Below are 13387 nucleotides of genomic sequence, written 5' to 3' on the forward strand. Positions count from 1 at the left end.
ACATATCCACAGAGCATGGTACCCAGGGCCCACTTGCTCAAAACGTTCTTAGCGCTAAGACTATTGTAAGCCTATGTTTAAGTATGGGAGTTACGATAATCTCAGCGCTATGATCGCTTTGTGCAGGTGGGCCCAGGTCTATTTTATTTCATGATGTTAAAAGCCCAGAAACACGGGTATGGGGCTGACAAACCAATGATCATAATCCGATCGAATCTAAAATTTGAACCCATCCTCAGCGGATCTTCGCACAAATAAGGGAAGTAACTCCACACGTGTCTGTCATAAGGTCATGCACTTGCAACCCCACTGATCGAATTGTACAGCGCAGTACCTGTATATGTTTGTCATAGCGATAACAACAATGATATCCGCGTTATCCGAGATATCTCCTGGCCGTGTGGTATCAGCACGTTATATCTGCCTATCACTCGGGTCCCGGAGTCACGTACAGTGACATACCCAGCACGTTGTCATTCTGCTCGTACCAGTCCCTGTACCTTACACCTGTTGTTCCACGCGCCAGAGACGTACCAACATCCTAGACGAAAAAACCCAGCAACGCGCGCCTTTAAGAGTCCTTCCCCATTCGTTAGCACTGTGAAACGCAATCTCCGTTAATCTTCATTCGGTGACATTTGTGATAGTTAAATCACGTGTGTGGTTAGTCATTGCGCAACGCCAGTGTTACATTTATTGTTATAAGTCAGCGTCTTACTCCACGTGCTGTCGACTTACAATGAAGCTGTTGGTGTTGTGGCTCAGTTTTGCCGTTCTGAGTTCCTCCCTCGGCATCAACCCAGCCACCGAGGAGGAGGAGTGGCAGGAGTGGAAGGCCAGGTATGGGAAGAGCTACCCCACGGATGAGGAGGATGAAGACAGGAGGAACGTGTGGCTGGAGAACTACGACTACGTGAACGCCCACAACGACCGCAACGACGCCACCTTCAAACTGGAACTCAACAAATTTGCCGACGAGGTGAGATTTGTTGTTCGGCTGCCTCAGCTCTGTGGATAACAACTGTCACCGTCAAAACAACGAATATTCGAGAAAGAAGTTAAAAGGGCGTCACAAAGTTTAAAAGGAAACACCATTTCGTTCGTAATAATGGGGAGAAAAGGATATGACTCACACGATTCAACCTTAATTAAAATAACATCGAGTCATCTGTATATTCGAGTTTGAAAAACATAACAACAAAACATTGCGACATAAGCGATTCACCTATGTTTACTTTTGTTTGGCTGTGTGACAAGGTTAGGGTTTGAGGGACCGCCCCTTGTATTTTATTGCTTATGTATATTAAATGTTAAATTCCCTCGGGTATTTAGTTACCTCGTAGGCGGTAACTAAAAACCACTTGGGCCTTTATTGTATATATAACATCTTGGTATAGTGTCAAGGCTATACCTCATCATAGCGGTTTTTTACATATGCTGGTTTAAATGCTAATCCGTGGTATCGGATGAAAGTTTGTTGAAGAGCCACTTGACGGGCATATTGGGGTGACACTTCGAGCGGAACTATGATGTATTCGAAAATAATCTCCGAAATTTATTGAAAATAATAATTATGCTTCAGACTATTGAAAAAAGGGGAATTTACCTGCCACAAATATGACATTGTACAATTTTGAATATGGTTAAAGATCAGCCCTGAGCTGATTATCTCAAAGCCTAAGTCACTGTTTAACCGTTGTCAACCATTATTTCAACAGTGTGTGTGTGCGTGCATGCGTGCGTGCGTGCGTGCGTGCGTGCGTGTGTGAGTGTGTGAGCGTGTGTGTGTGTGTGTGTTCTGTTATTAGTTGTTAACAGTTATATGCTAACAAGCAGTTGTTCAATATTAACGGTATAATATCCGATTTCTTCACTTCGTCATCAGGGGCGATCGGGTAGTCTAGTGGTTAAAGCGTTCACTCGTCACGCCGAAGACTTGGGCTCGATTCCCCATAGGGTACAATTTGTGAAGCCCATTTCTGGTGTTCTCTGTCGTGATATTTGCTGGAATATTGCTACAAGCGGTGTAATTCATACTCTCTAACTCACTCATTTCATCATCACGAAAATGAAATTTTAAGGTATTCGCCATTACATAAGCAGGAGATAAAACGTGACGGGGGACCACTTAGTTGGTATTAAAACATACTAAGGATAACGTGTAATGACGCAATGTGTTTATGTCGTTACTTCATTGCAAGTTTTATTGACGGGATACATGTACATTTTTTGTATGTTACTTCTGACATATTTACTATATATCTACAATAATGAAGATTGCAGTATTGTTATCTGACTCACAGCAATACCAATTGTAGTTTTCCCCCATCCCATTAAGGGTCACGTCAGAACGACCTTTCATCCAACCAATCAGAGCGTCGCTTACCAGATCATGAAAGTGACAGTCGGAATGTGTTTTCTAATCATGCAACCACGAAATATTTAACACGGGGTATTCCGAATGACATTTAGGGCTTTATGATTATATCCATACAATCTATAAGCCATTCCAGAATGTTCTCATCAGTTTTAATTGTTTTAATCGAGAATACGTCAAAATATGTTTCGAAGCGTTTGAAACTAGTGTCGAGATGGCTGCCTTCTGATTGGCTAATGTCGATTTCATGTCAGTCATTTCATTGGTCGGTCAAAATTCGCGAAAGGTCGTTCTGACGTGACACGTAATGGGATGTCCTCAGATCTTTGTGAGCGGTAGCGAAAACTAAGATCTGATTTTAATGAGATTGAGTTTTTCACCATTGTGTATTTGAACACTGAGTCTCATCAATTGGTTCCATAGAACAAACTACACATTCATACCAGTAGATTAATGATACACCAATGCAAAATAATAACAAGTGAATCAATGGTTTTCTATGTCGTAACTTGTGAGTAATTCAACAGTATGATTTTCAATCTGAAGTTGATTTCTGAGTGAGTGGGTAAGCCGAGGTGAGGTAAAATGGGGTTTAAGGTCGCGTTCAAGGTTATTGTGTGTGGAGAGGGATGCTTGTACTAGTTCGGACCTGTGCCGACTTTATAGTGATGAGTCCGAGTCGACCAGTCCTTCATTTAACCCCTTAACGCCGCGCGCCAGGCAGGGTAACAACAAGTACCATCTCTTACCATATTTTGGTATGACGCAGCCGGGATTCGTACCACCAACTTTCCGGTACAAGGAATGAGATCATGTAGAGTTTTGAATGGGCGTTACTATAGTTACCACGGCATGACTAAGTGTAACATCACACCCTCAACGCCGATACCGTAGCTCATGCTATCAACGACTGGTTTCCCTGGGCCAGGGTTAGGGAGTGGCCTCCATGCGGGGTAGAATACAACCCACTCACTCATCTACCCCAGAACGTAATATCTGTATATATTATACTCGCCACAAGTCATCCTTGTACCTGCAGGCGTATTCACACGCCCACGTCTCTGTCCACAGCTCTCCGCAGCCGCCATTGACCCAGAGCACGAGGGAGCCGTTCACGAGGAGATTTTAGTGAAGGATATGTCCGCCCCCAAACAATTCGACTGGAGGAAGAAGGGTGTGGTTGGTGCTGTCAAAAACCAGGGGGAGATGGGATATGTGGAGGCGTATGTGGCTGCAGGCAAGTGCACACGCCCTGTCCTCAGGGCTCCTGGGAATTTTACCCGTGAAGACCCGGGGTAGAATGGGTCTTCGGCAACCAAGGCTGGTCGTAAAAGGCGAATGACAGGATCGTATCGTCAGACTCGCTGACTTTGTTGATGCATGTCATCGTATCCCAGTTGCGTGGATCGATGCTCATGGTGTCAATGACTGGACTGACTTGTCCAGACTCGATTTTTCAAAGGCCGTCGTCATATAGCTGGAATACTGCTGAGTGCGGTATTAAATAAAAAAGAAACTCATTAATTTGTTACCGGTCAAGAGTAACAGTTTGGGGTCATCTATAAGACATTAATTATGAGAATATCTGCCATCAAACTGATAATTCACCACAGAAGGAATTGAATTATATTTAAAGATATGTGTTTCACCTAAAGGATTATTTATTGAACAATAGTCTTTATAATCTCTAATTTACACTGACTTCCGACTTTAGTCTGCGACCGGCTTGTCTGCTCCAGATTTCATCATACATTGCAGAGATGCTGCTGATTTAAAATAATGTTCATTCATTCATTCATTCATTCATTCATTCATTCATTCATTCATCACTTGCTTCATACACTATATGAATGCCCCCTGTGTTTCAGAGTGTGTGGAGAGCCTGCACGCAATCCAGACGGGCAAGCTGTTTGACCTCAGTGCCGCGGAGGTTGCGGCTTGCTGTCAGGCATCGCTACAGCTCCCCATCGACGAAGACGTGTTTGGCTGCATCCACAAAATCGGGGGCCTCTGCACAGACGCTTCATACAAGCCTACATCAAAATGTTCCAATACGTCATGCGAACCTGTGGCCCAAGTAAGTGGTTCGACCTACATCCACGCCTTCAGTCATGTTTGGTCGGTCAGTCAGGGCAGAATTGGTCCGAGGTTACACATACATGTCCCAATAGACCACCCAAATGGAGAACAGATGTCCACGGTGGCTTCATGGTCGCAGCGGGAGATGTCACTTGGCCAATTTTGTTTGCCATCGGTTCCCGAAAGCTTGGATTGGTGGCCCCAATATCGACCACTGACCTTCGTGAAATACCTGTGGTCGATCTTGTTATGTACACGTCTCATGACATAACATGAGGTTCTTTTTTCGTGTTGCTTCATGAAGCAACTATATCTCTTTGGTAAGTTAGGATTCCGGGACCAAACTAGTCCCCAGTATCCAATGTGTGAGTCGTGCCACGACGGCGTAAAACAATCGTCATGTCTTCAGTCACTGGTTTGTCTGGCCCATTCATACTCGATTATTTACGGGCAGCTGTTTAATAGGAAGACGGCGACATTAAAAAACATTCACTCACTCGCCTGTACCAGTTAGATGTCTAAACCCGTGAAGACCCGGGTTAGAACTGATCTTCTTACTTACTTACTTACTTTGGAGATTTAACGTGCGCTTTCCGACTGATGCGTATAAGAGGCGACTAACGGGATCGGATGCTCAGGCTCGCTGACTTGGTTGATGCATGTCATCGTATCCCAATTACGTAGACCGATGCTCATGATGTCAATCACTGGATTGTCTGGTCCTGACTCGATTATTTACAGACCTACGTCATAAGGCTGGAATATTGCTGCTTACGCCGTTAAAGGACAAACAAACAAAATTTAGATGTTCAAACATGCAGGGTACGATCAGATGCTTTGTTAGACCATTCACAAGGTGAGCTCTATTACCTTAACAAGGAGGGGCGCGTCTGTCTGACCAGATGTTCCCTGACGCAGGACTCCAGCGTATCTGACGCAATCTCATTTTATGGCTCTTGAAATCAAACCTGCTGCGTCACATCTGACGCGAATACATTTTTGTTAGCGATTGATTATTTTTTGGCAATCATTATTTCCACAGTTGTTCAATAGCCCCACTATGGTAGACGGTCCTTCTAGGAATACAGTATCAACATAATCATGCACTACCATATCGACTCCCAACGATCCATATTGACCCAGCATAGGCAGACTAGCAGACAGCACTCGCCTTCCTCAGGGGGCCCAGGGGGCACAGGGGGCACAGTCGTCTAGACACTGCAATTCGCTATGCAGAGTTGTGTCCCTTGGGTACGCCAGAAACTTATTTTTGTAGGTTCAAATCCAGGTTCTCCCAAATTATGTTTCTAGGTTTGTCAACCACATACCCGTGCTCATGGGGTTCACCGAAGTGGTAAACGTCCGAGACCTGCATCACTTCGGGCTTTCCTTCAACATTTAATCTGACACGTGATAAAACGGGAATAATGTTAAAAGCGGCGTTAAACCAAACTCACTCACTCACTCGCCTTCCAAGACTTGGCTTCGATGCCTACCATTTACATATTGTGCAGCCACTTCTTGGCATCCTCCTTCGTGATATTGCCGGACAGATGCTAAAAGCGGCGTAAAACCATACTCAGTTTGATTGTCCATATATCCACGACTTTTTTGTTCTCTGTCAGACACAGGGCACTAAGTTTGTCCCGGCTAACAACGAGGGGGCCCTTCTAGAGGCCCTCCTGACCGTCCCGGTGTTTGTGACGATCAACGCCAGCCCACAGTCCTTCCTGTTGTACAAATCTGGAGTGTACTCGGACCCACAATGCACCGGTCGCTTCCTGGACCACGTGTTGCAGCTGGTGGGGTACGGCACTGATGAGGAGGGTAACCCCTACTGGATCTGCAGGAATAGCTGGGGTGAGCTGGGTGACGTTACGGGAAGAGCTTCAGATTTTTTTATTTTGATTTAGGGTGTCATGTATTTGCATTGGGAACGACTACTGACACGTAAACGTGTATTTGTGTACCCAATGTTTGTGTTTGTGACGTATTTTGCACTTGACGTACAATGCATGTGACGTACCATACATTTTGTTGATTAACGGTGTACGTGAAGTATTTGAAATCATTCTACATTTTTGGGTTCATTTCTTTACCATAATACTGTTATTGAGGCTACCCACTTGATACTTGGCCGGCTATTGCTGAAGAAAAATAGTCAATCGTTCACTGGAAATGGTGGATGTCCTGAAGATAATGTAATATAGGTTATTTAAAAACCTTTGGCCTGATGTATTCCCCTTCGGTCGAACAGGCAACAAGTGAATAGTTTAATTAGCATCTTGAAGTTTACAGGACTTCATACTTACAGTTTATTTCCACACGCCATGATGTGGATATCTGTTACCTCTGGACAACCTGTTAACATCCGGGGTAGAATAGGTCTTTAGCAACCAATGTTTGCCGTAAAAGGCGACTATGCTTGTCATAAGAGGCGACTAACGGGATCGGGTGGTCAGGCTCGCTGACATGGTTGATGCATGTCATCGTATCCCAATTGCGTGGATCGATGCTCATGATGTCAATCGCTTGATTGTCTGTTCCAGACTCGATTATTTACAGACCGCCGTCATATAGCTGTAATATTGCTGGGTACGTCGTTAAACAACAAACAAACAAACAAACAAAACCTCTGGAAAATGGAAGAAATGCAACTGAATCTGAGTCAAGGTCGCCAATAACCACCCATTCATATTTAATTTGTTTAACGTCGGACGCGCAAATAAGGTATTTTGCCGAAGGGGAATTGCTAATTTATAGATAAAAAAAAGAAAAATAAGTTGTGATATTTGTTAAAAAAATTGTTAAAATTGTTCAGTTGTATATTTGGTGTAAATATATATTTTTTATAGGGGATAAAGGTATTAAAAGAAAAAGTACAATATATACAAAAATGTATGTACATTTGGTCACCAATCATTCATTCAGTGATTGGAAAGGATTGCACTTAGGTACCGATCAGACAACTTTATTCTCGGTATTCAACCGGACATGATGTAACCGACGGCCTAACCGCCAGCTGTTTTGTTGCAGGTGAGGCCTGGGGGATGGGAGGCTATGTCAACATCCAACGAGGGGTCAACAGATGTGGGATCGCAGAAGATGCCAAATACCCTTACTGAAACTAAAGATACCTTGAATCATTACACGTTGTGTTTGTCTATTGTGTGAAATGACTTGTTAAATCAGACCACAGGCTTACACATCTTACAGATATACATCACCGCTGGGCTTCAGAAAAAAATGAAAATATTTCTCATCGTCGTGCGAGTCAAATTTAATTTAATGTGAATTCCTTTAAGGAAATATTGTCCGGATTTTAACGACAGAGTTATCATTTCTGTCTAAGCTATGCCGCTTGGGTTGCTAACAGATTTAATTTTGCCAAATGAGAAAAATAGGAAATGAAAAAAAGCCCGTGACCATGGTCATTTGAAAAATAAGCTTCTGATAAGAAACATTTCATGTCCTTAGAATCAGTTTTTGTCATGTTTAATTATCAGTCGAACACCCGAGTTCTACGGTGACTGAATGATTGCTTTCCTTTCTCTGCACCTAGAATCATGGCCCTCAATGAATCTGGACGTCATTATACATCCTTAGATAAAACATGGCATAATGACAATGTCTCCGTTTCACATAGGGCACTAACTGCAACGCCCAGACCCTTACTGAAAACGGGCAGCAGACTTTTGAGAATAGCATACCCACGTCAACTTTAGCACACCAACAACTACCCTGTGGCGCGGCGAAGCGTTAAATAATGGTATCCATTTTCTAGCATAGTTAACATTTTAATTTCCAAATTTTCGGTAATGAAGTCGGTAAAGGCAACTGAATATATGACCGAAAATTGTTTTAAATTTAAAAGGTCTTAAATTATTAGCACTATAACTTTTGAATTCTCAAAAACTGCATTCCTAATTTTACTACCATTCTGGTCATCCGATCAACAGTAAGACCAAACTTCCGCTTAAGATTTCTTTTCCCCAAGCCAAGTTCTACCAACAACCAGTACTCATTTTGACCAACCGATCATCATCTCATCCGATGCAGTTTATTAGGGACACAGTTGTTGGGAAAGTTGTTTCTGGACTCTCGAAATTACGTTGCGCAGCAAAAAAGATTGCACTTCTACATATAATGCTTTAGTATGACGTGGATGAACTTGGAATCGCCAGTGATCTCCAATCCCAGTCTCCTAGACGCCGTTAGAATACACACATTACTCAAGGCTGGAGATATGATCCCGGGAGATGGGTTTATACGGCTGTGTTATCATGCGAACACTTGATATAGTGTTCGTCTCTTGCCGAATGTCTTGAGCTAGACAAATATATGGAGTTTGGAATTTGGTTTGGAATGTTAATTCGGTATACTTGAGTGCTTATACGACCCTGCAGACGCATTTGTCAGAATGGGATATTTCGCGCTCTTGAAGGCATGGTGTTTAGGAGACAGGGTAATAAGACCAGAGACTGGTTGGATATTGATACCTCTGATCAGGATGGCAGGAAGCAGAGGTTAGGAATACTTCGGCCGTCTTCTCTAGGGGTCTCTACATAATGTCCTCACAATAAATCAAAAGATAGGGATTAATCGGCGTTTTATTTTTTGCTGATGTCGTTTGGTGAGGATTTATGATTGCGGACTTCATGCCACAGAGCTATGAAATAGGTGGCCCGCTCACCACGGATCTATACAGGGTGAATTTCACATCACAGACCTATATAAGGTAAACCTCAAACCACGGGTCTATACAAGGTGAGCCTCACACCACGGGTCTATACAGGGTGAACCTTACATCACATATCTATACAAGGTGAACCTCATACCACAGATGTATGCAAGGTGAACCATATACCACAGATGTATACAAGGCGAACCTTATACCACAGATATATTCAAGATGAACCTTATACCAAAGATGTATACAAGGTGAGCCTCACACCACAGATGTATACAAGGTGAACCTCACACCACAGATGTATACAAGGTGAAACTCACACCACAGATGTATACAAGGTGAACCTCACACCACAGATGTATACAAGGTGAACCTCACACCACAGATGTATACAAGGTGAACCTCACACCACAAATCTATACAAGGTGAACCTCACACCACAGATGTATACAAGGTGAACCTCACACCACAGATGTATACAAGGTGAACCTCACACCACAGATCTATACAAGGTGAACCTCACACCACAGATGTATACAAGGTGAACCTCACACCACAGATCTATACAAGGTGAACCTCACACCACAGATATATACAAGGTGAACCTCACACCACAGATGTATACAAGGTGAACCTCACACCACAGATCTATACAAGGTGAACCTCACACCACAGATGTATACAAGGTGAACCTCACACCACAGATGTATACAAGGTGAACCTCACACCGCAGATATATACAAGGTGAACCTCACACCACAGATGTATACAAGGTGAAACTCACACCACAGATGTATACAAGGTGAACCTCACACCACAGATGTATACAAGGTAAACCTCACACCACAGATGTATACAAAGTGAACCTCACACCACAGATGTATACAAGGTGAACCTCACACCACAGATGTATACAAGGTGAACCTCACACCACAGATGTATACAAGGTGAACCTCACACCACAGATCTATACAAGATGAACCTCCCTGTAACACTTATTTACAATCTGCACGTGCTCATGATCTAAACATGCCCCGAATCATTACGAGACGATTAGGGTTTTTTTCTCAGTGAACGTCCCATGAGAATACCTGAGTTTTTGCAGTGATGTCCCCAATTTAGGCACTGTGCTTTGGGGATATTGGGTTAACAATATCAATGTTGAGTACACCAATCTCGAGAGAAGCATCAGAACTCACCAGGAGTTGAGGTAGATATTGTTCTGCCTGTTACATTACTTTCAAAACGAGAATTCGAGAACACTATATCAGGTCATACTTGGTAAATATCCCCCAATCGTAGTCGAAAGATATCGATAGATATGAATAAATTATACTTTACGTCATCGTGACGTATCGCAATGACTCACCACGATGACGTCATATAATAATGATGCATTACACCCAGTCATGAAAAAAACCGTGAAGGAAATTGTGAATCGAGACTGATGCCCAATTGTGTCTATATTCCCTCATGCTTGTAATTGCCAAATCCTTTCTCAAACGCGTATTTAAGAAATCCCACTTGAGGGTGATAACACTTAATTAAGACTACTTTCAAGGAAATGATAAGCAGATCTAGAACTGTAAAGTAATAGTTCAAACATGAGGTTGTGATGGAAATTTTCAAAACCTCTAGCGAGGGAAAAGCCCAAAAGCAGAAGACCACGTGCAGCAAGCAGACAACTGAAGTCATGACATGTAAGATTGAACATCTTCTCATCAAATGCACCGGTGGTTTAGTGGAAAAAGAGTGGGTTACAAATATGAAACCTCCAAGGAGGTAATTCAAATATAAACCTCCAAGCAGGTAATTCAAATGTAAAACCTCCATCAGGTCTTACATTTCAAATGTAAAACCTCCAAGCATGTCTTAAAATTCAAATGTAAAACCTCTCAGTAGGTCTTACAAGTCAAATGTAAAACATCCAACAGGTCTTACAATTCAAATGTAAAACCTCCAAGCAGGTCTTACAATTCAAATGTAAAACCTCTCAGCAGGTCTCACTTGAAAATAGTACTACACAGGGTACTATGACACGATAGCAAGATGCCCACAACACAATAGACAAAGTGACAGCAGGTTTATGCAAATGGTGGGTGCACATACTACCCAGGTCACGAATTAACATGACCAAGGGCGCAGTTAACATGTGAGGTGACTGCAAGGGGACCAGCCCCTCCTGCTCGGACTACCACCTCCCGCTCGGACCACCCTTCCCGCCTGGACCACCCACTCCCACCTAGACCACCCCTCCCGCCTAGACCTCCCCTCCCGCCTGTACCACCCCTCCCGCCTGGATCACCCCTCCCGTCTGGACCACCCACTCCCACCTGGACCACCCCTCCCGCCTGTACCACCCCTCCCGCCTGGACCGCCCCTCCCGCCTGTACCATCCCTCCCGCCTGGACCACCCCTCCCGTCTTGACCATACCTCCCGCCTGTACCATCCCTCCCGCCTAGACCACCCCTCCCGCCTAGACCACCCCTCCCGCCTGTACCACCCCTCCCGCCTGGATCACCCCTCCCGCCTGTACCACCCCTCCCGCCTGGATCACCCCTCCCGCCTGGACCACCCCTCCCGCCTGGACCACCCCTCCCGCCTGTACCACCCCTCCCGCCTAGACCACATCTCCCGCCTGGATCACCCCTCCCGCCTGTACCACCCCTCCCGCCTGTACCATCCCTCCCGCCTAGACCACCCCTCCCGCCTAGACCACCCCTCCCGCCTGTACCACCCCTCCCGCCTGGATCACCCCTCCCGCCTGTACCACCCCTCCCGCCTGGATCACCCCTCCCGCCTGTACCACCCCTCCCGCCTGGACCACCCCTCCCGCCTGTACCACCCCTCCCGCCTAGACCACCCCTCCCGCCTGTACCACCCCTCCCGCCTGGATCACCCCTCCCGCCTGTACCACCCCTCCCGCCTGTACCACCCCTCCCGCCTGTACCACCCCTCCCGCCTGTACCACCCCTCCCGCCTGGATCACCCCTCCCGCCTGTACCACCCCTCCCGCCTGGATCACCCCTCCCGCCTGTACCACCCCTCCCGCCTGGACCACCCCTCCCGCCTGTACCACCCCTCCCGCCTAGACCACCCCTCCCGCCTGTACCACCCCTCCCGCCTGTACCACCCCTCCCGCCTGGACCACCCCTCCCGCCTGTACCACCCCTCCCGCCTAGACCACCCCTCCCGCCTGTACCACCCCTCCCGCCTGGATCACCCCTCCCGCCTGTACCACCCCTCCCGCCTGGATCACCCCTCCCGCCTGTACCACCCCTCCCGCCTGGATCACCCCTCCCGCCTGGATCCGCCAGTGACGACAAGGGTACAGTGTTGTATTGAAGCAAAGCCCATCACCAGAAGATACACTGAACTTGAACAAATGCGACCATACTCATTCCACATTTCACTTCACAGAAAGAAACGCTGCGCAGTTCTACATGCTTCAAAGTGATGTGAATAATAATTAATGAGTGCGTGCGTTACATCTATTTTACCTGATTCATGTGTTTCCCTCGCTTCCGCTGACGCTTTCGTTCCATCTAACACTTGGGCGAAGAAGAAACATGCAATCAGTGAGTTAAAAACTGACACTAGAGTGGAGTCATCACCAGTCAACCACAGCACACTTACTGATTTCCATGGAGGTCTTTCATAGCGAGGTTATCGCTGCGTGGTGATAAGGCGTGTCCTCATTTCTTGAAGTGAGTGAGTTAGGTTTAAGGATACTTTGAACAGTATTTCAGTTATGTCACAGCGTATTGTTTGGAGCGAGTAATGTTGGGGTGAGCAAATCACTGACTCGGGTCTTAGACGTCTACCACTAAGGTAAAACCGCAAACACGGACACGCACAGACAATGTGAACCTTGGGTTCGACCCAATGATTAGCCACAGCTAAGGGACGCAACTCTGACCGTATATATATATATAGAATCGGCAATAAAGTTGTCAAAAGAAACAAACAACAGAACATTTTTATCGGTTTAAACCGTTTCAAATGAAAGTATTGCTGATCGGTTCTACAGTACCTGTAGTTCTATAACGTAAAGTCAACTAGTTCAACTCCTAAATGAGCCTTTTCAGAAAGATTTAGGAAATGGCTACTTTTATTTATTCATGTTAACATATTTTATATCATACGAAACTTGTTACATATCATGTGTTGTATCAATTACACAATACCCTCTTCGGCAGTTTGCTTGCCAACATAAAAACAGATTGACAGTCAGCTGCTG

At 45.2% G+C, this 13387-nt stretch overlaps 2 protein-coding genes across 2 annotated transcripts; one reads left to right on the top strand and one right to left on the bottom strand.

The window, feature by feature from the left end:
* Positions 1-430: 430 nt before the first annotated feature.
* Positions 431-7605, top strand: LOC124141075 (procathepsin L-like). The gene is made up of 5 exons (XM_046508968.2): positions 431-979; positions 3449-3614; positions 4246-4454; positions 6082-6316; positions 7493-7605. The coding sequence occupies exons 1-5, from the start codon at positions 740-742 to the stop codon at positions 7579-7581; spliced, it is 939 nt and encodes a 312-aa protein (XP_046364924.1). The 5' UTR covers positions 431-739; the 3' UTR covers positions 7582-7605.
* A 3842-nt stretch (positions 7606-11447) lies between these two features.
* On the bottom strand, positions 11448-12793 carry LOC125374826 (PE-PGRS family protein PE_PGRS16-like). Its single transcript, XM_048386489.1, has 2 exons — positions 12784-12793; positions 11448-12451 (listed from the first exon to the last, which is right to left on the bottom strand). Exons 1-2 carry the CDS (start codon positions 12791-12793, stop codon positions 11448-11450), a joined length of 1014 nt encoding a protein of 337 aa, XP_048242446.1.
* Between the last annotated feature and the right edge of the window lie 594 nt (positions 12794-13387).

The sequence above is a fragment of the Haliotis rufescens genome, unplaced genomic scaffold (genome assembly GCF_023055435.1).
Source record: "Haliotis rufescens isolate VD_foot unplaced genomic scaffold, xgHalRufe1.0.p SCAF_6, whole genome shotgun sequence".
In the NCBI taxonomy this organism is placed as follows: Eukaryota; Metazoa; Mollusca; class Gastropoda; order Lepetellida; family Haliotidae; genus Haliotis; species Haliotis rufescens.